This window comes from Cherax quadricarinatus, chromosome 38, assembly GCF_038502225.1.
Source record: "Cherax quadricarinatus isolate ZL_2023a chromosome 38, ASM3850222v1, whole genome shotgun sequence".
In the NCBI taxonomy this organism is placed as follows: domain Eukaryota; kingdom Metazoa; phylum Arthropoda; class Malacostraca; order Decapoda; family Parastacidae; genus Cherax; species Cherax quadricarinatus.
In genome coordinates, this window is record NC_091329.1 from 5,427,502 (window position 1) to 5,454,226 (window position 26,725).

The window sequence follows — 26,725 nt, forward strand, 5'->3', positions numbered from 1 at the left end:
AACACTGACCACTTAGTTATAAGTCACCAACCCACTTTATTGTTCGATGGGAGGGTAGGCTTATTTAATCCTACGTCAGGATCTCTGCTAGATGAACATATCCTAGGAACCCTCACAACCATAGGAGTGGGTTCCTAATGCCGGGAACTAGACAAAACTGCTAAAATTCTCATCACTGCAACATTATTATTGTTGCTGTGTATACACCTCTTGGGGTATACACACTAAAAGATGAAGATGTATATACACTCAGAGATGCAAAATTATCAAGTGTATATGTATCAAGACCTTAAGAAATACACTTATCTGTGTATATACACCTACTCATAGGATATACCCCCCCCCCCCCGAGAGGCCGGAGCTTACTACCACCTGCAGCTCATAAGACTGCCATCCCCACGAGCTCCTTTGGGGCGGGGCAGACCAGAGGCCTAGCTTCTCCCTACGAGCCCCGTGAGGGCGGGGAATGTGGCTAGGCCTGGGGACACTTGGTCCCAAAAATGAGGGGGTACTTGTACCTCCTCCCATGGGAGACTTAGGTCTCGAAATACTCCCCAGATAGGGAGCCAAGGCCGGGTCACCACTACTTGGAAAAGACCCGGGCCGGGAGAATACCGGCGAATAAAAAAAATATATATACCTGTCATATTTATATTTAAAGATAATCAAAATTTTCTCGTCAATGACTCTATTGGGAATTTGTGTCCGCTCATAAACAACTCTGTTGCCACGCAGTTACACATAGGTAAACACATCGTGTAAGTAATTACACACGCAAATACTTCAGCATAGGACAATTTCGCGATTAATTTCACATTTTAAAAAAAATATTAAATACAAAATTCTCGATCATAATTCTGCTGGCCTCACCTACTTTGATATTACGCACACGCAACTACATCACCTCTGAGGAATTTCTTTACAGAGCCAGAAACTGCATGCATCACTAGTTTGGTCCTTCATTTACACTCATAAATTCACAAGGGTGATTTATTTTATTATATCTCACTGAAAATTATTTAAGATAGTTTATATGCGTAAGAACGACACTAATACTAAAAAAAATAATATATACAACAGGCGTGAACTGCCTTTAGTTTAAATTTCATAGAAAAACAGGGTCATTATTGATAAAGATATATAAAAAGCTATAATAATAGACACACACACACACACATATATATATATATATATATATATATATATATATATATATATATATATATATATATATATATATATGCAATAAGATCACAGTAAACAGGTGATTTTAAAATATGCAAAGCAACCACTGTTGTTCGTGACTACTCACATTGTCAAGGAACTATATGACAATGTGAGTAGTCACGAAAGCGCTTGGAATTTCACTACTCTTTCACAGTGGTGGTTTTGTTTTATGTATATATATATATATATATATATATATATATATATATATATATATATATATATATATATATACACTTGATTAGTGACTGTACACATGGAAAAATGCCATAATAACTTAGTGCAGTCGATACGATCTAGAAACGTAATAAACGAACCAGCCATTGACATGTGTTTTCCTTAGACGGAGTTTGTCGGGTGTACAAGACTCACCATGGGTGGCAGCAGAACAGCAGTGGAGCACTACCAGCCCACCAGACAAAGAACCTAACACAGTCCTGAAGATATCCGTTCTGGTCAGGCTGCTGGCTATGTCATCCTACAGGACACCATTGCAGCCCCAATTTAGGACCTCCATGGAGTCTCCTGAGCCTTTAACCAGGCGAGACATCATGGACATCAACACTTCTCAACTTGAGATGGACGTGAGTACAGATTTTCAGTCAAGAGAATGCAATGTTCACCTGGATCACCGGGATGCTACCCACAATAGTTAGCTCACTCCTAAGTGCGTATTTACTATTAGATAAACAAAGACAAGAGGTAAACGTTGTCTCTACCTCAGGTGGAAGCCAGCAGAGGAAGCTACCACTAAGCTACGAGCCAGGAAACTTTCGCATGAGCTACTTGTATCACCAAACTAAATATTTGCATTTTATAAGGGGCTAAATTTACTAGGAATTAAAACCCTGTATTTTTATATAGCATATTATTTGCAGTGTAGTGAGATGTTACGGTGCTGGTACTCACTGGTTAAGTAATTAATTAGCAACCTCTGGCATACCCTTGCAAAGTTTTACTTCATATTTAATGAAAAAAGATTACTAGTCATGTATCCTAATACGATCAACGTGCACAGGTTGGGGTGGGGGACGGGAAAGGTAATTCCGTGGAAGAATGCTCACCTCACATGCAATAACTCCCAGGGTTGATCTAAGGCAAATTCCAAGGCTATACTTACATTCTGGCGTGGAGCTATAAGTAATGTATACTTCACTCTGGCTACACTCGTTGAGTCTTGCTAGTAAGTGGCTGGGTGACCTTAAAATACAGCCGTTTCGTAAGGAGAAATAATGGTGGCAAAGGGTGCCTCAATAGGTAATGGAGTTTAAAGTCTGCTGACAACACGAAGGCCATTAAGCTACATGTAAACTATTCACCACAACTCAAGAATACTATAATACCTAAAATAGAGATTGAATTAAACTCTCAGCGTTTATACACTTAGACATACACCTCAAGCAGAATATACCCTGTGGTGCCTCAGAGGATGATTGGTTAATTGAGTTTAAAGCCTATCGACTTCACAAGCATGTTAGATTTAGTCAGGTTTGTCAGGAAATAGGAAAAGAGTTTCCTGACGCGGGTCTTAGTCAGATGATGACCCGCCATTGGAGCTTTTGGTCATCTGATCGAGGTCTTCCGCTGGCTTACAGGTCCACCCCTTTAAAAATAATATAAACCTCTGTGTATATACACTATTATGCTTTGCATCATACCCTGGTGCCTATCTACAGGGTTGTATTATTATTATTATTATTATTATTATTATTATTATTATTATTAATCAGTGTCGAATTTAAGGACTGCAATGAGTTTGGTGACAATTCGTAGTTTAAAGTATACAACAATAAGTGGGTTTTGTAGTGAGGACATACACGGTGTGTAAATTGTTATAACTTTCTCTTTGTTTAAATAAGTGAGGTTCCGTATCTGAGTTAACTCCACGGATAAAGCATGCTATGTTTCACTTATTTTTTCCCCTTGCTCCAGTAAACATAATAAGACAATGATACCTCATAAACACAGCCTATGGCAACTGGGACAACAAAACCACACACTTTGCAAGACTCGCTTATTATTGTATATGGTGAACTGCAAATAATCAAGAAAAGCGGTGGAACCTTCAAACTCTGTTATTATTATTATTATTATTATTATTATTATTATTATTATTATTTTAATTTTGCCTGGCCTTTATTCATTACTCTCGGTTAATTGTTTGTTAACCTAACAAGACTAACCTGATCTAAACTAATCGAGCGTATAAATAGTTACAATTAAGAACATGTAGAGAAGCAGAAAATTGAAACTAGTATTTATAATAATGGGCATAAGGTAATTATGTGCACCAATAACAACATTCGTTTTTAACGTCAACGTATAAGCAATCGTTTATACGTTGTCAGAACTTATACTCCAAAAAAAAAACACTGCTATGGTCATTCAGAATAACCTAATCAACATTCAGTTAACTTCGTGTATGTTTTAACATGGCATAAATGTTTACATTCGCAGCTGGAGTCCATTCGCGTAAGACGTGCTCATCTCAAAGCTCTCACTGCCTCTGTCAGACTTCCTCCTCTCATTCCGCCTGACGAGGCTGAAAGTCGCCCATCTTCAAGGTACCACCATGACTCAACCAGAAGTATATCATCTGGAGAGAGATATATGTTACACCGACAGAAGTCAGAACAAAAACGAACCTCAAAGATCCCAGTAACATCCGCCAGGACGCGGTCTGCCAACATTAAACTGCCCAAACTCACCGTCTGCCCAATGGCGTTAGTATCGTTGATTTCCTCCTCTTGTGTGTATATATACTCGACAGCCTTAAATTTTCAAACTCGGTTATAAATTTTCCACTAAATGAGATTAGGTAATTTAACTTTAAATTAATAATTTATAATATAAATGATCTTTCCCACGGTATAATAGTTTTTATTTTAAATCTGATTATTTCCCATATAATTTTTAACATTTATTATATTTTATTTTTTTAATGTCATTACCACTTTAGTTTTATTGTAGAATCAGTATATGCAATCACATAATTAATGTGATTTTTTTTTAAATATTTATTCAGTGTTTCACCCCGCCAGCATCATTAGCATGATTGTTCAGTGCTCCACTACCATTAATATTCAGTGCTCCATTAACATTAATATTCAGTGCTCCATTAACATGGATACAGTATGCGTTGTTTGGTTGTTTTATTAGGTTTAAAACAGAGAGTCATTTAAGGCTTTGCTTTAAACTCACTATTTTAGGGATTAAGGTATACCTCCAGTCAAGTATACCTTAATAGAATAGTGATTAAATTATCAGCGTATTTATACTGATTATTATTATAATCAAATTAAGTGCTAAACGCGTAAGGGATACGTACACTGAGAGATACCCATCTCAGCTGTAACTTAAATATTAACCATGTAGACTTAACAGTTAACAGTCAGGTCATCACATCCCACTGACGGAAATTGAATACATATACACACTGAGTATTGAGTATATACATCCATTGCACTGAATATGTTGCAATGGTATACTGAAAGGGCTTTACAAATATCCCAGAAAGGTAAAGAGGAAGTGGAATTTGTGGTGAATGACAAGGAGCAGATAAACACGGAATGTAAGACATGCAGCGTCGGGACTTTAAAATGCTTTATCAATACACGACGGAGTCGTGTTCAGGACGAGAAAAACGTCTTATTAAATAACAAAACTGACTCTTTTATGTGTATTTTAAACGTTCCAGACTTGAAGTTCCTGGATGATATTTTTTTTTTTACTTAAAATCCGTTAAAGAAAGAAAACAATGAAAAGTTTGTCTTCCCTTATCACTATTTTGAACTGTTATGGACATGAAAACTAGGCTAAATTTATATGATGGCCAGAGAATGCCTTTAAATATAATTTTCCAAAAATTGGAAAACCCTGTCATTTGTTATCGTAAATATATTTATAGTTAGTAATAATCAGCATAAAATATACTCATTACATGGCTTCAGAAATAACATTACATTTCAGTTTAACAGTTTGTAACTCTTCTAGCGGTTGAATCTAACAATTTTTTTCAGCAAGAGGTAAGAATGTGATACCATAGAAAATTCCATACAGTCGTCACTCCTTTTACACTCTAGTGAGGGTAAGACGACATGCATAAAAATGAGACAACAGATGGATAAACATTAATTGTGCCACCTATCAAGATAACATATTCCACATTTAGAAGCTTCATTAAAAATATATTGAAACCAATATACACATATCAGGAGACACTTTCCTGTTTCCTAAGAAAACACCTACAATAAATGCACAGCTGTCGTTAATTAGTTGTAGCTCTGTTTTAACTTTATTCTTAAACGTGTAAATTAACATTTAAGAATGTTAGAAGGTCACATCACATCCCGCTGCCGGAAATTGGCCACATCAGGAAGATGGAGGAGGAAGCCTCTTCCATGGAACGTACAAACACAGAATCGTCATCTCCAGCAACCAACGAGAACGTTCAGCTAGTCAGTACAAAACCTGAAGACGTCTCACAAAAGAGCAAGAAATTACAGTTGAAAGACGTTCGGAAGGTAAACTATTTTTCGGAACTTTTTTTGTGGGAGGGGGGGGGGAGGAAGGTTAGCAGTTGTCATGTTCTAGCGCCCCAGTAGGATTGCTGCTCCCTCACAGGGTAAGGGACAGGATAGATCTACAAGAATTAACTAGTTTAAGTCAAGGACAATAGACTACACTTAACGTCATTAAGGCTGAAATTAACCAAAACACAAACATCAACAATACTTTAATCTTTAATATAGGGATTAAAGAAAACTCGCAAGCTATACAAACTAAGAGACATATACCTCCAGATGTATATACATTAACAAATATTCACTTTTCGGGGAATGAACACCGAGAGCCATACGTCTTCAGTTGATATACGCTGTTAAGTATAAACCTTAGTGTATATGGTTGCTATACGTTTCTCGGTGTATATATATACATGCACAAATCTCGATGTATAGTGTATACATCGACATGTATACATCTGTAAATTTTCTGTATATAAACAAAGAGATATAGCCTGTATTTACATAGTGACTTATCCCTCACGGTATATATACATAGAGATCTGTGCTTGTCCGTGTATACACTGAAAGATATACATCTTTTGGTGCATATACTCCGGGAGAAATACGTCTCCCTACATGCATACGCAAAAGAGTATACACTGACTGATGTTTATACTGCGTCGTTCACGCCAAGCTGGTGCGAACATATATTAGACTACTGCATCAACTAGATTGAACCAAATTAAGAATAAACACTGCCTGCCCCCTAAGCGGAAATCGAACAATAAATTATTGAATGGTTGCCAGGCTACTAGACTAACTTGACGCCCACACGTGCGTCACTAACATTTATCATGCTAACATATATCGTCCCAGCTGTCTATCTACTGTTGTAATATTTCACTAGGAATTATTACTCTTGGGCCTAGAGTAACATAAAAATGAACGAAAGGTTAGTGATTATTTTTTATAGACCACTACTACTATGCTACTACTATTACTACTTCTACTACTACTGCTGCTACAACTACTACTACTAATACTAATAATAGTAATACAAATACACTACATTGAAGCATACCCTTCGCACACACGAAATCTTGTTAGTTTAGATTAGGTTAGAAATGCCTATAAAACGCATGACTAACTAAATGTATCAGAACACCTCAGTGTTGTGCTTCCATCTAAGAGATGCCTGGCAGTGGTCCCTCCCACGTTAGTTAGTCCTAGGTCATACTGGCGAAGCTCTGGGAGTATTGTGCCACCTTCCACGGTTATGTATCTCTCTCAGGAATATCTGATACTTAAACAACGGCTTATTGTAGAGATGAGCTCCTTGTGTTGTGACTTCAGCTATAGGTTATTATGTACATTATCCAGTGTTAGGTGGGTTGTACAACAGTTATATTTTGAGCGTATGGAAAAAAAAAGTAATTTTTGGTAACCAAGGAAACTAATCCTTCCTAACCAAAACTAACCTAACTTAAATTCTAGGTTAGGTTGGATTGCTTTTCTATTTATAGGTTACCAAAGAATAGCTTTATAAAACAGACCCCCCCCCTTAATATTACAGAATTTGCATAAAAGTTACGAAGCGCGCATCTCTATGTTCACCAAATAAAAACAATATATTTTTAGACATGTATACTGACATAAATAATAATGAGAAAACCAACTTTCACATTTCTTCTCATCTCTCCCCAGGTAGCTACTCCAGCATCAGGAAAGAGGAAAACGGTGAGTGATGCTTCCACTAGAACGTTTCTCAGCGAGATGACTTGATGAGACTGAAGTCAGAGTCATGAAGTTTCTTCTTAGATTATATATAATGTCGTGCCGAATATGTAAAACTGGTCAATTAGCAAGAACTCTTTTAAAATTAAGTCCTTTCTAAAATTTTCTCTTATACGTTTAAAGATATATTTTTTTCATTAATGTTAATGTAAAAATTTTTAATTTTGCACCAAAAGAAACTTAGAAAACTTACCTAACCTTATTATAACAAGAAAAATGAATTATAGCCTAACCTAACTAAATATATTTTAGATTTGGTTACAGTAATTTAATACTAAACAAACAGTGAAATATATTTTTCTCGTTAGGTTCAGAATGATTTTGGCGAAATTATTGCATACACAAATTTTCGCTTGTCCTATATGGCAAGATGAGCGTTGCCATTTAAGCCAAGATCGCAAGTTCTGCCTATTCGGCACGACATTATATATATATATATATATATATATATATATATATATATATATATATATATATATAATGTATATAATATTTTTTCTCTTCCAGCCCATCTCATCATCCCCTGGGGTAGGACCACAAGTGGCAGCTGCTAAATGTGTATGTATTTGTGTTTTAATAACGTAATACTTGTTTAACTCACTTTAATATTAGTATTCAGTGCTGGATGACCCTCACGGTTTAAGTTAATCTTGGTGAATGTGATAATTAGATTATTAATCAATGAATAAACAAATTTTCCCTCACTTCATTTGATATCAGTTATCTATTTTAATTAAGATTGATTTCAAATTTTAGATTTCCCCCTAGACTCCCTTCTAAAATTATCAGTCAGAATTCTCTCTCTCTCTCATGTAATATGTATATGTCGTGCCGAATATGTAAGACTGGTCAGTTAGCAAGAACTCATTTAAAATTAAGCCCTTTCTAAAATTTTCTCTTATACGTTTAAAGATATATTTTTTTCATTAATGTTAATGCAAAAAATTTTAATTTTGCACCAAAAGAATCTTAGAAAACTTACCTAACCTTATTATAACAAGAACAATTTATTTTAACCTAACCCAACTATATATATTTCAGATTTTTTACAATAATTTAATACTAAACAAACACAGTGAAATATATTTTTTCGTTAGGTTCAGAATGATTTTGGCGAAATTATTGCATACACAAATTTTCGCTTGTCCTATATGGCAAGATGAACGTTGCTATTTAAGCCAAGATCGCAAGTACTGCCTATTCGGCACGACATATATATATATATATATATATATGTCGTGCCGAATAGGCAGAACTTGCGATCTTGGCTTAAATAGCAACGCTCATCTTGCCATATAGGACAAGTGAAAATTTGTGTATGCAATAATTTCACCAAAATCATTTTGAACCTAACGAAAAAAATATATTTGATTGTGTTTGTTTGGTATTAAATTATTGTAAACGTATTTAAAATATATTTAGTTGGGTTAGGCTAAAATAAATTGTTCTTGTTATAATAAGGTTAGGTAAGTTTTCTAAGATTCTTTTGGTGCAAAATTAAAAACTTTTACATTAACATTAATGAAAAAAATATATCTTTAAACGTATAAGAGAAAATTTCAGAAAGGGCTTAATTTTAAATGAGTTCTTGCTAATTGACCAGTTTTACATATTCGGCACGACATATATATATATATATATATATATAATATATATATATATAATATATATATATATATATATATATATATATATATATATATATCTCAGATATTTAGTATATTTGCTCTATACCTATAATATGGCTTTCTAAAGACACCAAAATTTTTTTAGTAAGTTAACAAATAAAAGTATTTACAATTGATTCCCTTCTGATACATTGTGCAGGTAGCAAATTAACGTGTAATATCGTACGCTATATAACTTGAACTGTAATGGCCATATTTAACCAAAATATTTAAATACTAGTAAAATACACCACATGTTAAGGAATTACATACCCTATATTGACCTTCAAAATTTGATCACTATGCAGGTAACCATAGGTTCGGAATAATTATTAGTGGTGAACTACAGTGCCACCGATTTTTATAATATATATCCCATCCATAAAATTTTATATATATTCTAATTATATTTAAAATTTCTACTGACCATTTTTCATATATAACTTCGTAAGTTTTGCAAATTAAAAATGGGTTATATATTGTAGTGGCAGCATCTAGTTAATTGTGCACACTATTTCCACTCCGAGGACGCTAGTAGCTAGTATACTGCACATACAGTATTCATCTAGTGGACGGTAGCAGCTAGTATACTGCGCATACAGTATTCATCTGGTGGACGGTAGTTTATCTGGAGAGAGTTCCGGGGGTCAACGCCCCCGCGGCCCGGTCTGTGACCAGGCCTCCTTAGGTCAGTGTCCCAGGATGCGACCCACACCAGTCGACTAACACCCAGGTACCCATTTTACTGATGGGGAACATAGACAACAGGTGGAAAGAAACACGTCCAATGTTTCTACTCTGGCTGGGAATCGAACCCAGGCCCTCACCGTGTGAAGCGAGAGCGTTAACCACCAGGCCACCAGAGCTAGCAGCTAGTATACTGCACATACAGTATTCTAGTGGACGGTAGCAGCTATACTGCACATACAGTATTCATCTAGTGGACGGTAGCAGCTAGTATACTGCGCATACAGTATTCATCTGGTGGACGGTAGCAGCTAGTATACTGCGCATACAGTATTCATCTAGTGGACGGTAGCGACTTGAGTCGTGTACCTCACATCCGTCCCGCGGACGGTAGTACCAGAGTATATCGATAATAGATACACAAACAGCCAAAGTACTTGGCCCTACCAGAGTTAACAGGGGAATTAAAAGAGAAAAGAATGTAAATTATGCACCTTGCACATTAGGAACCTAGCACAGTAAACAGAGCGATATATATATGTATATCTGACAGCATTTATATAGCACTCAGGCAATGTATGTGAAAGTAGATCAATACATTCCTGCCATTCAGGACATTAAAAATTTCTCTCATGATCCATGTACCTGTCACTTATGAAATTGTTCACATACTTCTTTCAGTCTCGAAATTGGTCGTTTAATGGATTTTTCACGCTTGAGAACCTTTCACATGCGGCTTTTGCGCTTCCCGAAACATTGTACTATCCTCTAAATTATCAACATCGTTGTTACAAAAAGAGAAGTTGTCTGAATGCTGGGTAACACAAGTGAGTGGAGAACTCTGGGGAGTTTGAGATCAATCTCCTTACGTATGTAGCCTGTGTAAGTCTTCTCTCTAGTAACAAGATGTTGGATCAAGGTCAGGACTGGCTATCTTGAGTATAAAAGACCATCTTAATAGTTTTTTTTTTGTAAATTATAACCGACAAAATAATAATTAATATATTTAATATTAACGTGTTTTAAAAGAAGTAACGTAAATATACTCTTGTTGAAAAATACTGAATGGTGCTTTTGAGTACAATAATACTTAAAGTATAAGTTTATAATACAATTTATGAACATTTAGTTAAAGGAATATTTCCATTGTCACAAGTAAATCACCATATATACACATACACATAGACGAAGTGACTTACTATAGATCCACTATATACATACAAGGCTAAATAGTACATTTGTGCTTGAATAATCACTAGCTTTGAGTACGATAATCCACCAAGTAAGAAGCTAATCTATAGACGGAAACATTTGTCAAAACATAACAAGCGATTTTAACGAAGAACGAAAGTACACAGCCGAGATCTTCAGTAGAATATAGAGTCCTAATATTAACTCCCTTCTTACTGAATAAGATCGGCTTACTTCAAAATAAACACTATGGTGATACGTAGAGATCACAGTTAAATCCACTGAATTACTTTATAACGCCAGAAAAACTCGCAATCTTAGTAGACATCAAAATCTCTAAGTCCAGAACTAACGCTGTCCTTCACAAATACGAGAAAGAGGATCTGTCTCACCAGCGGAACCGTCCATTATCCAAAACTTGAGTCAAAATAAACATCGAGATGTTTCCAAGGCCAGAAGTAGGCTGGTACTCACTCAGGCAACGAGATGTTACCAAGGCTAGAGGTAGGCTGGTACTCAGTCAGGCAACGTCTCTAAGTCAGACATCAACTCGGTTCATGGGACGCCTACCCAAGAGACCAATTGACTATTTTACGGTAGTTAGCACAGCAGTTCCCGACCTAATTCAATAAAACACATCCTACCTATATACATAGCTAAATAATATAAGGTCAGACAATATTATAGAGCAAGATAACTTCATTTTAGTTATTAATGAAGATATAGACAATATAACATTAAGTGAAAATAAAAATATATACATATAATAACAAATACGCCTTAGGTCCCATGCAAGGGATGCAACAATCGTAGTAAAACACAATTAACATTGTAAACTTTGGAAGAAGTCGGCTTATTATAAAATTTGATCTCTTTGTTCCAAGGAATTGGAGTCACTCTCCCTTGGATTACACCTGATTACCTCCTATTTCCTAAGAGCGTTGTATGATCGATATGAGATGTTACCATCTATTATTATGATATTTTATAGATTTTTTGCCCTCAGATAATGCCATTAATACTGAATATGATAGTTGTGGTTATTAACAGTAACTTCATCTTTCAAGTCGTGTAGCTCAAGACAGAAGACACCCAAGAATCAGCCAGAAGTGAGTTTCTTTGTTCAGTTTGTTAATATTTATTCTGATATTTCCTTATCCTCCATTAGCTTCTCGATCTAACATCTTCTAACAACTACTTGCTCTAACATCTTGCTTTAACTAAATCTTCTAACATACTCATATTTTAACATCATGTTCTAAGACCTTCTTAGCTTAATAACATGTTATAGCACGTTGATCTAATACTTTGGTATTATTAATTACACTTAAGAATATTACCCCTGTCCTTGCGCTTATTTACAAGCTAATTTGGTCACTAAGCTTATCTCACAAATATTATTATCAACATCACCATAGGCTTTCTCTCTCTCTCTCTCTCTCTCTCTCTCTCTCTCTCTCTCTCTCTCTCTCTCTCTCTCTCTCTCTCTCTCTCTCTCTCTCTCTCTCTCTCTCTCTCTCTCTCTCTCTCTCTCTCTCTCTCTCTCTCTCTCTCTCTCTCCGGTAAAGTAGATGTAAAATACTTGATACTTCACAGATATTAACCATTTTCCACATTTAATACATGAACATTTTCTGTAGATTAATAAAATTAGGCTCATCATCAGTATCAATTTAGTCATTACTGTCTCTTAAATCACTACCTATTAATTTCATCACAGTTTTTTTTAGATGAAAAACAAACCATAACATCCTCGTCAGTCTTAATTAGGTCTTTTTTTTTTTTTAGTTTAACCAAGTCATGTTCTGTGCTAAACGTTACTAAGTTTGCTTGCTGACGAAGACACATGATGCAGCATAAGGCTATTTATGATAACACCATTTCGGTCAGAGCTTTATAAAGTTATCATGTTATCTCCTTGAGTGAAACGTTGCCCGAGTTAAAGTTTATTCAGCAAAACCTGTGCCTTTTCTTCCCGACCGATTCTTCGCTACCACTGGTGCTGAGTTCCGTTTCTCTCCTCCTAGACGAGAATTACAGCTGTGGCAGAGATCGCAGATAAGAGTGAGATGAGGAGATTAAAGGTAAACAGTCAGTGATATTGCACCTAAAGCTATGGAAGATATAGAGTAGTTAGATTTTTTTTACTGTAGATTTTTTCTGTATTGACTAACCTGAGTAAACTCTCAGTGTACATAACTGAGAAAAATGCACCTTTAAGTGTAGTATATTAAGTATTTATGTGTATGTATGAATGCATGCATGTGTGTGTATGTATATACGTACTCACCTATATGTGGTTGCAGGGGGTCGATTCATAGTTCCTGGTCCCATATCACAGGCCTGAATAAAATTGTCATTTATATACACGATATATTTAATATAAATAAAAAAATGAGATGCTCATAAACCAAAAATATATTTTTAATTCGCGTTTTTAGTTTTTTTTTTGTCCCTTTTAAGATTTAAGAAACTCAGGTTGTGTTATTAGCGGGCGGGTCATGTAGACTCTTACTTACTCTACAGGTAACAGAAGACATCAAAGAAGATATAACTAAGACGGTGTCGGATATGAGCAGCAAAGATCTAACAACTAGGCTGCAGGCAACGACGAAGGCAAGACGAATGCTTTCCATGGAGACTGATCCACCTATAGATGAGTTTCTAGCAGTAGATGTGCTGACTCCTGCCATGAACAACTTGCAGCATGAGAAGTAAGGAGTTTGTAGATCATGGGCTATAAAATATATGAGCTAAAAGTTAGTTGTTTGCTTATTACGCTCCTTACCTCAATCTTGTCATTACTGATACAATTAGGGTAAGAAGAGTAATAGCGCCATCGCTGACCCACTCTACCCAAAAGTACCATAACTTACTTTTGTTAACAGTAGTATCATAACTCACACTGCATGATAGTGTCAGCACTAGAATGCCATAACTGATTTTCGTCAGCAGCAGAGTGCCATAATTGACTTTCTCAGTATTAGAGTGCCAAGTCTTACTCTTATTTTCACAGTTCTACTCTGGTGTACGAGACAGTATGGATCATCACCAACATATCATCAGGCAGCAGCTTACAAACACATACTGTTGTGGGTAAGCCTCTTTGCTGTTGCTGTGTACCTGTGTTGGTGTTCATGCAGGTCATTGTGCTGCTAATGTAATGTATGGATAATGTTAATGGTGTTAGTGACTTTTGTGCTGATTTGGACATAATGTGGCGAAATGTGGTATGGTGTTTTTGAGGGGGGGTTAATGCCCCCTGATTAACACGAGGCCCGACGTGGCAAAACGTTTTCTTAATAAATGTCTTCATCAGTTTTGACGTGTCTTTTTACCTACATGTAAATAGTATGTTGATGGTGATTATGATGAGTGTGGCTAGTGTTATTGATGGTTGTAGCTACAATGTGACTGATGGTTGTAATACTACTAGGATTCTTATGTCTGTGTCTTTAACATCATTGTGATGCTTGTGGTTGCTGTAATGATTACAAGGGTAATTTCAGCGTAAGTTTTATTTGTAGATTCCTGAAGTTATTTTTTTTAGCTTTATTTTTTGATAAACACAATTTAATTTGATAGATAAGAGAAGATTGCTCTCGCTAGCCCACAATTCACCGTCCTTGTATTTTATAAATAAAACTCTTAATTATCAAATTTCGTTGCTCTTTGTCTCTTTCCCTATCATCTAATGTCATTTTTCATTCCCTAACTATCATTCTTTTCAATTTTCTTGTCTTTTATTAAGTGTTTCCCCCTCTTTTCTATGCTTTCCTATATACCTTCTTCGTTCAACTTTCTCCTCTCCTTCCTTAGTTATCCCTCTCCACTTTTCTTCCGCCATTCTCCTCCACCTTTCCTCCAGCTCATTTCTCCTACACCTTCGTCTCTTCTCCCCATATTTACCTTTTGAAACTTCTGTAGCTACTGAACCGATACCTTGACAATGACGATATTCCCATCACACTACTGTAGCTCCAGCTTAGGATGGGTTATATATATATATATATATATATATATATATATATATATATATATATATATATATATATATATGTAACCCATCCCTTGTGTAGGAAAATGACAGGGAAAGACAGCTAGCTAGCTTTTGTTCCCACGATGCAACATTAACATACAGTTGGATAGCAGCAAAATACTAATATACCCATTTTTATTTTAATGCAGAACGAGGCTTTATCGGCCCGCTGGTGGGGCTCCTGACGACAAACAACAACGAGGTGCGGGAACAAGCCACCTGGGCGCTGGGTAACATTATGGGAGACGGAGCGGAGTTCAGGAACATGGTTGTGGCTGCTGGAGTTATCAAGCCCTTGCTGTCGCTCCTCGATCAGGGTTTACCGGTAAAGGGATAGAGGGAGGAGTGTGTTAAGAGAGAGGGAGGGGTGTGTTAAGAGAGAGGGAGGGGTGTGTTAAGAGAAAGGGAGGGGTGTGTTAAGAGAGAGGGAGGGGTGTGTTGAGAGGGAGGGGTGTGTTAAGAGAGAGGAAAGGGTGTGTTAAGAGAGAGGGAGGGGTGTGTTAAGAGAGAGGGAGGGGTGTGTTAAGAGAGAGGAAGGGGTGTGTTAAGAGAGAGGGAGGGGTGTGTTAAGAGAGAGGGAGGGGTGTGTTAAGAGAGAGGGAGGGGTGTGTTAAGAGAGAGGGAGGGGTGTGTTAAGAGAGAGGGAGGGGTGTGTTAAGAGAGAGGGAGGGGTGTGTTAAGAGAGAGGGAGGGGTGTGTTAAGAGAGAGGGAGGGGTGTGTTAAGAGAGAGGGAGGGGTGTGTTAAGAGAGAGGGAGGGGTGTGTTAAGAGAGAGGAAGGGGTGTGTTAAGAGAGAGGGAGGGGTGTGTTAAGAGAGAGGGAGGGGTGTGTTAAGAGAGAGGGAGGGGTGTGTTAAGAGATGGAGGGAGGGGTGTGTTAAGACAACAGATGGAGGGAGGGGATGTGGCCCAGTTTCTAAACACAGGATTTTTCTCTATAACCTTTCCACTATATCTCGCAGGATATATTTGGGGTGCATAATTTATGTTTCAGTTTAAATCGAAATTTAACACTGAAAAATTTTGGCACAGGCAGAGCCAGGTTTCCTGAATAATTTGATTTTAAAGTACAAGGTATAACTGCTTATAGCTCCAGATTAGTTTCAGTTGAGGCTTTTTTTTTGGGGGGGGGGACCCTGGCCTACCTAACCTATGTTGCGAAAAAAATGGTAAACAATTCACAGCTATAGCCACAAAGTACACCAGACAAATGATAATTGATTTTGTCTAATATTTCATGTAGTATTTTGAAAGCCTTATAAAATTTTAATAAATAATATTTAACTATTGGTTTGGGAACTAGTACTGACAGCTATACATATCTTGAAATTTATTTATCAGAATAATGGCTGATAGATAGCTTTGCCTTAAATCTTTCATATAGCGTTGTGAAAGTCTAATACAGCTGTGCATGTGTGTCTGACAGATTTCCTTCGTCCGCAACATATCATGGCTGCTGTCCAACCTCTTGAGATACAAGCCCTTGCCGATGTCTGAGGAGGAACACACGTTTATTCTCAAGGCTCTTAAGGAGCACCTTCTTATCCACAATGATAGTGAAGTGTGTGGTGAGTAGGTAACAATAACGGGGAAGGAAGAGGGGCTCCACGAAATGAAGTGTGAGGCGAGTGTGGAGAATACTGGGGAGGGGAACACCATGAGAGTGACATGTATGGGAAGTGTTTACATAGTTTATAATGAATATGCAATAACGAGGATATTATTATAACAAAGTTGGAGAAAGTAGGTAATTCATTTTAGTTAATAAGACTGACTACCTAAGGAAGGCGTTTGATTTAGTTAGCCGCTTCATGTATATATAAAATAGTGGCGAAAAATCTGTTGTTAGTATCAGTTGCTGATTTTAATAAGCATATCTAAAGCAATTTTTTAAGAGGGTTCATAGAAACCTTCCATATTTTTTCCACAGTGGACGCTCTGTGGGCTGTCAGTTACTACGCTGACATGGACAACACGCACATCCAACAGGTGGTGGAAGCTGGTATCATCCCTCTGCTGATGCTGCATCTTAACTCAGATAACCGTCTGATAGTTCAGCCAGCTATCAGGACAATTGGCATCATGACCAGTGGCACAGATGTTCAGGTAATGACCTCCCCTCCTTGTGTGATGTAGGTCATTGCCTTCTTCAGAAAGTAGCACAGGTAGACACTGCCATCTTGTCACCATTTATAAATAACGGTATTGCTTCCTGATAAAAAAAATATAAGATAAATTTGATTGGTACTGTTCTTAAGTACCGTGGAGAACGTGTCGCATGGCTCCATTCATATTTACAGTTAAGGATAAAGTAGTTCAGGCAGCATAATATAAAGTGCATAAATAACAAGTAACGTTAACGTACTAACATTGTTAATTGTACCACGAATAAAGAATCCTTAGGAAAGGTACGAGCAGTGTGGATCAAATTATATGACGCAACCTTGGCAGTGTCCCCGCTACTGGAGGTTTTTGCTGGTCGGTACTGACGGTACTAGAATGAATATGAATATATATATATATATATATATATATATATATATATATATATATATATATATATATATATATATATATATATATATATATAGAGAGAGAGAGAGAGAGAGAGAGAGTTTAATGAATTTACGTTTAGAAACTTAAGTATTTGTCATTGTATTCACCACACATATCTGTGCATAATATGAGTTAGGCAAAATATATCATGTGGTCTTCAACCTTAAATAGCTAATATATTGATCATAATATTTCAGAAAAAAAAAACTTACGTGGCAGAGACTAAACAAGGTCAGATTAATGATCAGCGCATCAAAGTTAGCTTAAAACGAGCAATTAGGCTTCCGAACTGGATACAAACTTAGATTTACTTGACTAGTATCATAATGATTATCATGGGGAAGCAGTGAACCCGTAGGGGTCATAGTTCCTGGAGAATGTGAGTTAATCAGGGTTAATCCAAGGAAACCCATGTCCATCATTAAGACATGCCTCTCTCTCCCCTCCCATAAATCGAGCATTTGCGATTTGTTGACAAAGAATCGATCGAGTCTTCATTACCTCTTTTTAAATACTTTGAATTACATAAGATTACACTTGTGTTTTGTCTCAAGATTTCGTTTGCTGTGGTTTCTTCTACATTTCTAGACTGATGTAGTGCTAGAAGCTGGGATCCTAGCAGAGTACTCTCGGCTGCTGACTAAGGAGTTGGGTGTCAGGAAGGAGATAGCCTGGGGCGTCTCCAACATCCTAGCTGGTACACGCAGCCAGATACAGAGTGTTGTTAAATCAGGGATCATACAAGAACTCATCAAAGCCGCTCAGAAGGTAAGCACAATCCAGTAATTTCATATTCCAGTTTTCTCGTCTCATCCTCCAGCTGTTACATCACATCCTCCAATTATAGCATCCCATCCTCCAATTTTTACATCCCATCTTCGTTTTCACATTCCATCCTCCAGTGTTTAAATCACATCCCTCAGTTTTCACATCCAATCCTTCAGTTTTCACATCCCTTCCTCTAGTTTCACATCCTGTCCTCCAATTTCTACAAAGTTTTTTACTTAGACTCTTCAATCACGTCATCTGCCAACTTCCGTGTACCTGAAGGTTACCTGAAGACGATTCCAGAGGTCACCGCCTCCCGCGGGCCGGTCCCAGACCAGTCTTGATTGATCAAGTCCTCTTACCTATCACTATATCCTTCATAATCACGCCCTCTACTGTAGTAAAATGAGTCATAAATATAGGTTGAACGTGAATTGGAGTGGGCGTTTTTGGGTGGGAGTTAGACCTGCTTAGCATAGGACAGTAGGCTTATTACACTGTACATTATTATGTTCTTATACACAGACCGCATGAGCAATATATAAGAACACTAAAAAAATGTTTCTCTTATTTAAACATGGAGGATTTTTATTGAAATACATAATTTTTCAGCAGCCTGACCTTAGGTCGATTATCAGCTTATATTCCTAAATAAAATGTTTAAAAAATGTAAATAGAATCGGAAGAGCTAAACTTATATATATATATATATATATATATATATATATATATATATATATATATATATATATATATATATATATATATATATATATATATATATATATATATATATATATAAACAAGAGATGTGTATCTCAGGGCATGGCATGTACTCTCAGTGTATAAACACATGCAAATTTACCTTAATCCCTATTTTTTAAGGACAGGTATTCTTGATGTTAGTGTCATAGATGACTTGTGGCCTTAATGACCCACCAGCAGTCGATAGTTTTCAAACCTTAACAAACTACCTACGTCTCTTCAGGATGAGATCTCCGTGAAGAAGGAAGTGATCTGGGCTCTCTCTAACATGACTCAGGGAGGTACTCAGGCACACATTGAGGCGGTGGTGGGTGTGGGAGGGCTCCAGCTCCTGGTCGACTCTCTCTTAACAGATAACGTCAATATCGTTCTTGTGGCTGCCGAAGGGATCAAGAACATGCTGGAGGTAATGTTACAAATATATTTCTTGATAGATGATTAAGTTTATAAATTCAGATTGGAACAAACTAATAACTTTTCATTCTCATTTATATTTCAGAAATTTGATAATGTGGAGAAGATCAAGGCCATGATAGAGGAGTATGGTGGTGTGGACTATATGGAAACCAACCTTCAGCACGTTAATGACGAAGTCGGCTTCAAAATGAATGACATTTTAAACACTTACTTCCCGGACCCATCCTTTACTTTTCCAACTCAGATGAAAAAAGATTTCTATGAGAACACGGACATCAACCAAAGCTTGTCGAGAAAAGCTACGAAATATGTGGCCGAATTAGTTTCTCCCTGAAAGCTGTCGTTTAATAAAATAATAATAGTTTACCCTATTTTTTTTTGTAATAGTTATCCTTGAAATAATAATAACACCAACGACTTAGAATTGTTCTGTTAGTGATTTTAAAATATCATTATGAAGTATGAATGTGATATATATGTATATTTTTGAAAATTTGTATTGATTGCTGGTTAAATTATATTCTCTGCTGTACATTATTTTGAGTGTGTAACCGTTCAATAAAACTGTTATGGTGGTATGTTGTAGTGAGGTCTAACCTTTCATATGTCAGTCAGTAGTGGACCCCCGGTTAACGATATTTTTTCACTCCAGAAGTATGTTCAGGTGCCAGTACTGACCGAATTTGTTTCCATAAGGAATATTGTGAAGTAGATTAGTCCATTTCAGACCCCCAAACATACACGTACAAACGCACTTACATAAATACACTTACATAATTGGCCGCATTCGGAGGTGATCGTTATGCGGGGGTCCACTTACATCCCGTTGACACGGGCTTATTTACTTACATAAACTTCGCTATTGTTTAGCCTTTTTTATATTTAGCAAAAAAGATACATTGACACTGTTGCATCGTGGGAATAAACATTAGCTGTTTCAATGTCATATTTCATCACACAGGATGAGGGTCACAGGAGGTGTTGAAGTCTGTCAGAATATTCTATCCTACAATGTATAGCCTTCCTTCTAGGAGACTGGGAAGGGTTCTTGATACAAGGAAGTAGAGCTGCTCTCCCTCGGATCAAGCCTAATTCCCATTCCCAGGCGCTGTGTGGCCCCAAACACGTTTAGCACTTCCTCAGGAATATAATAATAATGTAAAGCTTATTGTTAGCAACAGTAATAACTCTGCTTGTGTACCGTACTAGGCTTTGGGCAAGACTTTTCTTTCTTTAATCAACTATCTACTTATTATCTTCCCACCCAACTATCTACTTATTATCTTCCCACCCAACTATCTACTTATTATCTTCCCACCCAGCTGTTCTATTTCAGTTTCTCCATACTTAAAGTACGCAAACCTGCTTTGAATTCTTGTCTAAAACCCCTAAGAAAGTCCGCGCTAAAGGTGTAAAGTGTTATTATACAGAGTCTGGAACATGTGGGATCGACAGTCCTTCCAGGACATGAAGGTTGCTGTGAATGATGAGTTCCTGTGGTCTGCCACCGCGCTACTTCTAAACATAATACATCTGCACTGTGACAACAGACTCAACTTCGACTCTTCAACACGTAAGAAAGTTTGATAAGGCCCTCAGGTGTACCATCACGCTTGCTGCTGAGATAAAGGACTTGCATTAGGAGGACAGACTCGACAGTAGAATATGCAGCCCCAGTTTGGACTCTTATGAATACATAAGACTGTATGACCCTTGTAGGTTTAGCGCTTCATTTTATAACACTAATAATAATAATGAATACGTAAGAAAGCTTGAGAAGACCATGAGATGTGTCAGCAAGCATCTGAGATAAGAGACGTGATGCATGAGGGTGTATACAATAAACCTCACAGCACCGGGGAAAAAGAAAATTCAGAGGTAGGATATGGTCACGACATACAAGATATTCAGAGGTGTTGCTAATATGGATAAAGACAATTAAAATGGTGGAGCAGGACAAAAGGACACAACTGGAATTAAGCCACCTAAATGAGACCTGAATTATTATAATAATCACGAAGAAGCGCTGAATCTGTAAGGATCACATAGCACCTGGAGCAAGGCAAGTAATCAGGTATGATCCATGGAAGGAGAGGGTAGATACTTTTTGATAAGGTCTTCACCAGCATGAAGTCACTCATCCCGGCCTCTCAGTCCTCTTTATTGTGGGTGGATAATTAATTATTGGAGTAATGCACACTTGTTGGGTTAATGATCTGTCATTTGTGGGTATATATTTTACAGTGTCTGCTGTAAACTACTTTTTTTAACATATTCAATGAGTACATTCTGTAGGAGCTAAAATGTTCAATTGTTGTGAAACGCAACAGAGATTTTACTATAGTTTGTCCTTATATTAAGTATCTCGTGGTTTCTCAGATTATTATTATTATAATCAAGGGGGAAGCGCTAAACCCGGAGGATTATACAGCGCCTGGGGGGGATGTCCGGATGTGGAAGGCATTCAGGCTTAATTCGGGGAACTGGAGCACAGATCCAATTCCTTAAATCAAGAACCCCTCACCAACATCAAGGAACCTTCCCTGAGGGGTGTGGTTTCTCAGAAGACAATAATAACATTGTAAGTGTTTGTATCAAGCTTTTTTTCATTTACGCTAGAATTTAAAAACAAAATATATTACATCGGATAAAAGATTTCAGCCTATCTACTGTCGTAATATTAATCGTAAGCGTTTGATAAATTAGATGCTGGACGGGCAGAGAGAGAAATTGTTCATGGGCAGATACCATTATTCACTGAACAGGGCCTTGGTGGGCAATGGTTATACTGTGTTAACAGGTGGATCAATCACCCCCAGCTAGCGAGGTATATAGCGCATGTGTAGGGATACTCACCACGTCAAGCTTATTGTACACACCTCAGCTCATACATACTCGGTGAGTCTGCACTACCGTATATGGCTGTTTGATCGAGTGATGACTAATTCAGAACACATGAGATTTCTCCCATGGAGAAATCTTAACATTTATTCCTAGTTTTATTAATATCACAGTTTATGAAAAAAAATAATACCTAGTCATATTGTCAGAAGCATCTTCTGTTATAAATATTGTGAACTTATGAATTATAATGTTAATACAGAAGTAGTTGTAGCAACGCACGGGAGACAGAACATTGAAGGTTGAGCTAGCACCATGAATTGTTGACGAGGTCGTCAAGCAACGAGGAGCAGTTCTTCCACTGACTCCTCACAAGCAACATCCTACTTCTTCCCCTCCTGTATTCCCCAGCCTCCCCCACCCCATTAACGTCAACCCATCGTGTAATTTCAAGTTTAACCCTCCTGTTACCCCCACCACCCAGAACAAGGGAGTTTGGAACTTCAGCCAAGACAAAAAAATTTAGAATTCCCATCCTCCAGGCCAAGGAATTTCTAGCTTATACTATCCTAAACAAGGAGTTAACAATCCTCATCATCCAGAACAAGCAGTGTGAACCCCCCACCACGTCTCCAAGCACATACCATTAACTCCACACCAGTGAGTATCAACTTGTTTAGTTTCTGTGGTAGAGTGTTCAGTGAGTGTTGGCTCTGTTGCAGTTAAATGATGGGCGAGTGATTGCCTATTTATAGTTAAAGGAATAAAGAAAGACTCGTGTATAAAACAGATAAATGTAGCACATAAGAATGACGCAACATTGCAGAAGGCCTGTTGCTAGGCAGGTGCATCTCGTATCCAATTATATACCTGGCCAACCTATATTTATAGTTGCCCAAAGTTTTCGCTATAAAATACTACCTGGGAGTTTATTACACTCATCTACGTTAGGAAATTTGTTAGGATATTTTTCGCTTACCCGAAGCTTATCAATCGATATTACATGCCTTATAACACACTCACATACACCGTGAGGTGATTAATTTCTATTTTACGAATTAAAATGTCTATGACTGGTGATGTAAAACGATGCATGCATCCTTAACCCTTTATGTAGTTGACAAGCTTTAGTCATTTAACTATCCAATCATGTGTGACATGACTCGTGGTGTCTACCTTCATTTTTGTGATTTGCATTTCAACTTTCCTTCAGAATGAGATCCACAACAGTCTAACATCAGAGTACCTATTTACAGATAGGTCAGCGGGGGCAGCTGGTGCCAAGAGATTTGCCCATGTGTCTTAAGGATTAAACTCCTAGAAATGCCATCCTCTCAGGATATCCAGAAAATATATATTTTATATGTTTTGAATGAATCTTAATCCATTATCAAATTCGTAAATTATACTATGGTTAAACTATAAATGTATCCATATTAAATTAATACAGCCTATATGATATTGAATTACAAGATAAAACTTTAAATAACAAAAAAAGGCACAATACCGTGACTGGAACGATGCACAAATAACCTGCACATAAAAGAGAGGAGCTTACGACGACGTTTCGGTCCGACTTGGAGCATTTACAAATGGTCCAAGTCGGACCGAAACGTCGTCGTAGGCTCTTCTCTTCTATGTGCCGGTTATTTGTGTAAGATAAAACTTTAATTACCTTTACAGAAAATTTGCAGGTAGATTAGACAAACTCTTAGGTAAGGAGCCGCGAGGTGTGAGTGAGAAATGGGGATAGGAGAAGAATAGAGGCGTTGTGTGGCATCAGCTATGTCGATTAGGTCCTTATGCCAGGGGGTTTCTTGATGTTTCGGTTATGTTCGACCTGAGTCTGCAAACTGAACATCATGGTACGCCCGTCGTAAACGTCGATATAATATATAACATTGAACATGTTAGGTCTGGCGTGACCGTCAGTATAACCCACCCAGCTGCTGCTGTATACAGGTATCGTAATTTTACAGGTGGTGTACTGCAATACAGACTGTAACCTGAGTGATATGACATCAGTAGTAAGGAAGTAGTCATGGGGTTCATTTAGGTATGTGTGCACATGTGTGATCATGCTAGGATACCGTGAGAAAATTTTAGAAAGGACTTTATTTTAAATGAGTTCTTGCTAATTGACCAGTTTTACATATTCGGCACGACATATATATATATATATATATATATATATATATATATATATATATATATATATATATATATATATATATATATATATATATATATATATATATATATATATATATATATATATATATATATATATATATATATATATATATATATATATATATATATATATATATATATATATATATATATATAATATATATATAATATATATATAATATATATATATATATATATATATATATATATATATATATATATATATATATATATATATATATATATATATAATATAAATAAAACCTACTTTTCTGTGAACAAGTATTTGAGGGTGGTCACGTCATTAGCTTGGAATTACAAAAAATAATAAAGAATGGCTGACTTGTTCAATACCTCAGTAGTGTGACCTACTACGCCCACGTTCTCTGTTCATGTGTTGCCAGGAGTGGCGGCGCTTCTAGGAATATTCCCAGTGACGAAGCCAGAAAACATCTAAATTCGACGAGGCTCATTCAGAATTATTTACACCGGTGGGTTTTTGACATTTAAATGTCATTGTATTTCGACTTTTAAAAGGAGATTCCTTGATGCCGCTAAAAGGGTTCTTGATCCAGAGAATTGTAGCCGTTCTCCTTTTCCTCCCATCAAACTCGATTATCTCCTCATTCCATAAGCGTTGTGAGAGTGCTACTCCGTGAAAGGATGCGCCTAGATGCCTGTGAAAGGTTCCTGATCAAAGGTATTGGAGGTACTCTCCACTTTTAGTTCAAACTTGATCACCTCCCACTCCCAGGATCTAAATTTACCCTGTAAATATAACAACTACAATAATAATTTGTCTCAAAATGCCTGACTCTTATTGAAATAGATTTTGCAAAGCCCACTCTGGCGTTCACATTTTTATTTCTAAAATATTTTCATACACCCCCTTACCCCTCACTTCAGTGTCCCCGTGAGAGGGGGTGATCGTCCTCCCTCGGATTTACAGGTGAACAATCAATAAGAATCAGTACGTAGCCTTATTTTTCGATTTATTACCGTTTGTATCCTTCGAGGGTGAAGGAGAGGAAGGGTGATGACATGATGTTAGTGAAGGAACTTTGGTCCAAGGAATTAGGGTTACCCTTCCTTGGACATAACCTGATCACGGTCTTGACCGTTAATAATGCAACGTTCCGGACAACCTGGAGAATATAAATAATCAGATAACAGAAGCATGCATAAACGTTAAGATAACAAGCAACGTTGTGAAATAAATGAGGACATGTTGAGTAATAAGGTAATAAAGTAAGGCTTTGCATTCCAAACATTTGCCCTAAATAATTGAGTCCAGCATGGATCACAAATACTGCCTCGCATGTTAGGCAGTCATATATATGTGTGGTGAGGCTTGATGTGCGCGCTAACCTAATTTTGTGTGCGCATATTGAGCTCCATCTCTTGTCCCACGCCTTTTTTTCTTAACCTAATTTACTTTCGAGAGGGGCACCTTGATGTTGATGATGCCCTTTTGATCCAAAAAATTGGAGCTATCCTCTCGTTCCTTGGATTAAACTTGATTACCTCCCATTAGCCAGGTGCTGTAAGAGCCTTACAGTTTTAGCGCTTGCGGCTTGGAAAGGCTGGTTGCCAGAGTGATCTTTCTGTAGTGATTAGCAGTCGGAGGATTGAGCCTGAATGACCCACACGTGTTTAGCCCTTCATATAAAAATATTTTGGTGCGTGCGTGTGAAGGAAGCGCTAAATCCATAGGAGTCACATAGACCCTGGTGGAATGGAAAGAAGAGGACTTCAATTCCTTGAATGAAAAAATCCTACAGCAGCATCATGTCACCTCCCACGAAAAATCTGAAGGTTTCAAGTCAGTTTTTTACTGGCTTCACCACATGTGTGATTCATGGAAACAGACAAGTACAGTGTAATGAAATCCTTTAGTGAAAATGTTTCGCCCACGCAGTAGGCTTGTTAAGTCAAATTCATGTGTCTGAATCCACAGCAGTCTGACCATTCTCGAAATTGCAACATGAATATTTAATTTTCCGAAAGGCCTGAAATATATTTTTTCAAGCATATTATTACACACGTGAATAAAAAAAATCATATTTGGTGTGTATA

The 26,725-nt window shown here is 37.0% G+C and overlaps 2 protein-coding genes across 7 annotated transcripts in view; both read left to right on the forward strand.

The window, feature by feature from the left end:
* Nucleotides 1-20,174, forward strand: part of LOC128692849 (importin subunit alpha-like) — a 20,813-nt gene extending 639 nt beyond the window's left edge. Inside the window, exons 2-16 of one of the 3 annotated variants that reach the window (XM_053782173.2) lie at nucleotides 1,571-1,811; nucleotides 3,685-3,950; nucleotides 5,561-5,750; nucleotides 7,437-7,469; nucleotides 8,034-8,084; nucleotides 12,139-12,180; nucleotides 13,099-13,155; nucleotides 13,598-13,785; nucleotides 14,088-14,167; nucleotides 15,260-15,435; nucleotides 16,536-16,677; nucleotides 17,040-17,215; nucleotides 18,254-18,433; nucleotides 19,422-19,604; nucleotides 19,698-20,174. In XM_053782173.2, the coding sequence (XP_053638148.2) occupies nucleotides 1,571-1,811; nucleotides 3,685-3,950; nucleotides 5,561-5,750; nucleotides 7,437-7,469; nucleotides 8,034-8,084; nucleotides 12,139-12,180; nucleotides 13,099-13,155; nucleotides 13,598-13,785; nucleotides 14,088-14,167; nucleotides 15,260-15,435; nucleotides 16,536-16,677; nucleotides 17,040-17,215; nucleotides 18,254-18,433; nucleotides 19,422-19,604; nucleotides 19,698-19,949 (2,257 nt within the window). In that variant the 3' untranslated portion in view covers nucleotides 19,950-20,174. The remainder of the gene's footprint in view (nucleotides 1-1,570; nucleotides 1,812-3,684; nucleotides 3,951-5,560; nucleotides 5,751-7,436; nucleotides 7,470-8,033; nucleotides 8,085-12,138; nucleotides 12,181-13,098; nucleotides 13,156-13,597; nucleotides 13,786-14,087; nucleotides 14,168-15,259; nucleotides 15,436-16,535; nucleotides 16,678-17,039; nucleotides 17,216-18,253; nucleotides 18,434-19,421; nucleotides 19,605-19,697) is intronic. The other 2 variants (XM_053782174.2, XM_053782176.2) reach the window with 2 other exon arrangements.
* Nucleotides 20,175-22,885: 2,711 nt separating this feature from the next.
* LOC128692943 (importin subunit alpha-4-like) overlaps nucleotides 22,886-26,725 on the forward strand; it is a 39,275-nt gene continuing 35,435 nt past the window's right edge. For all 4 annotated transcript variants that reach the window (XM_053782314.2, XM_053782315.2, XM_053782318.2 and 1 more), the window contains exon 1: nucleotides 22,886-23,116. The gene's annotated coding sequence lies outside the window, so the exon portion shown is untranslated. The remainder of the gene's footprint in view (nucleotides 23,117-26,725) is intronic.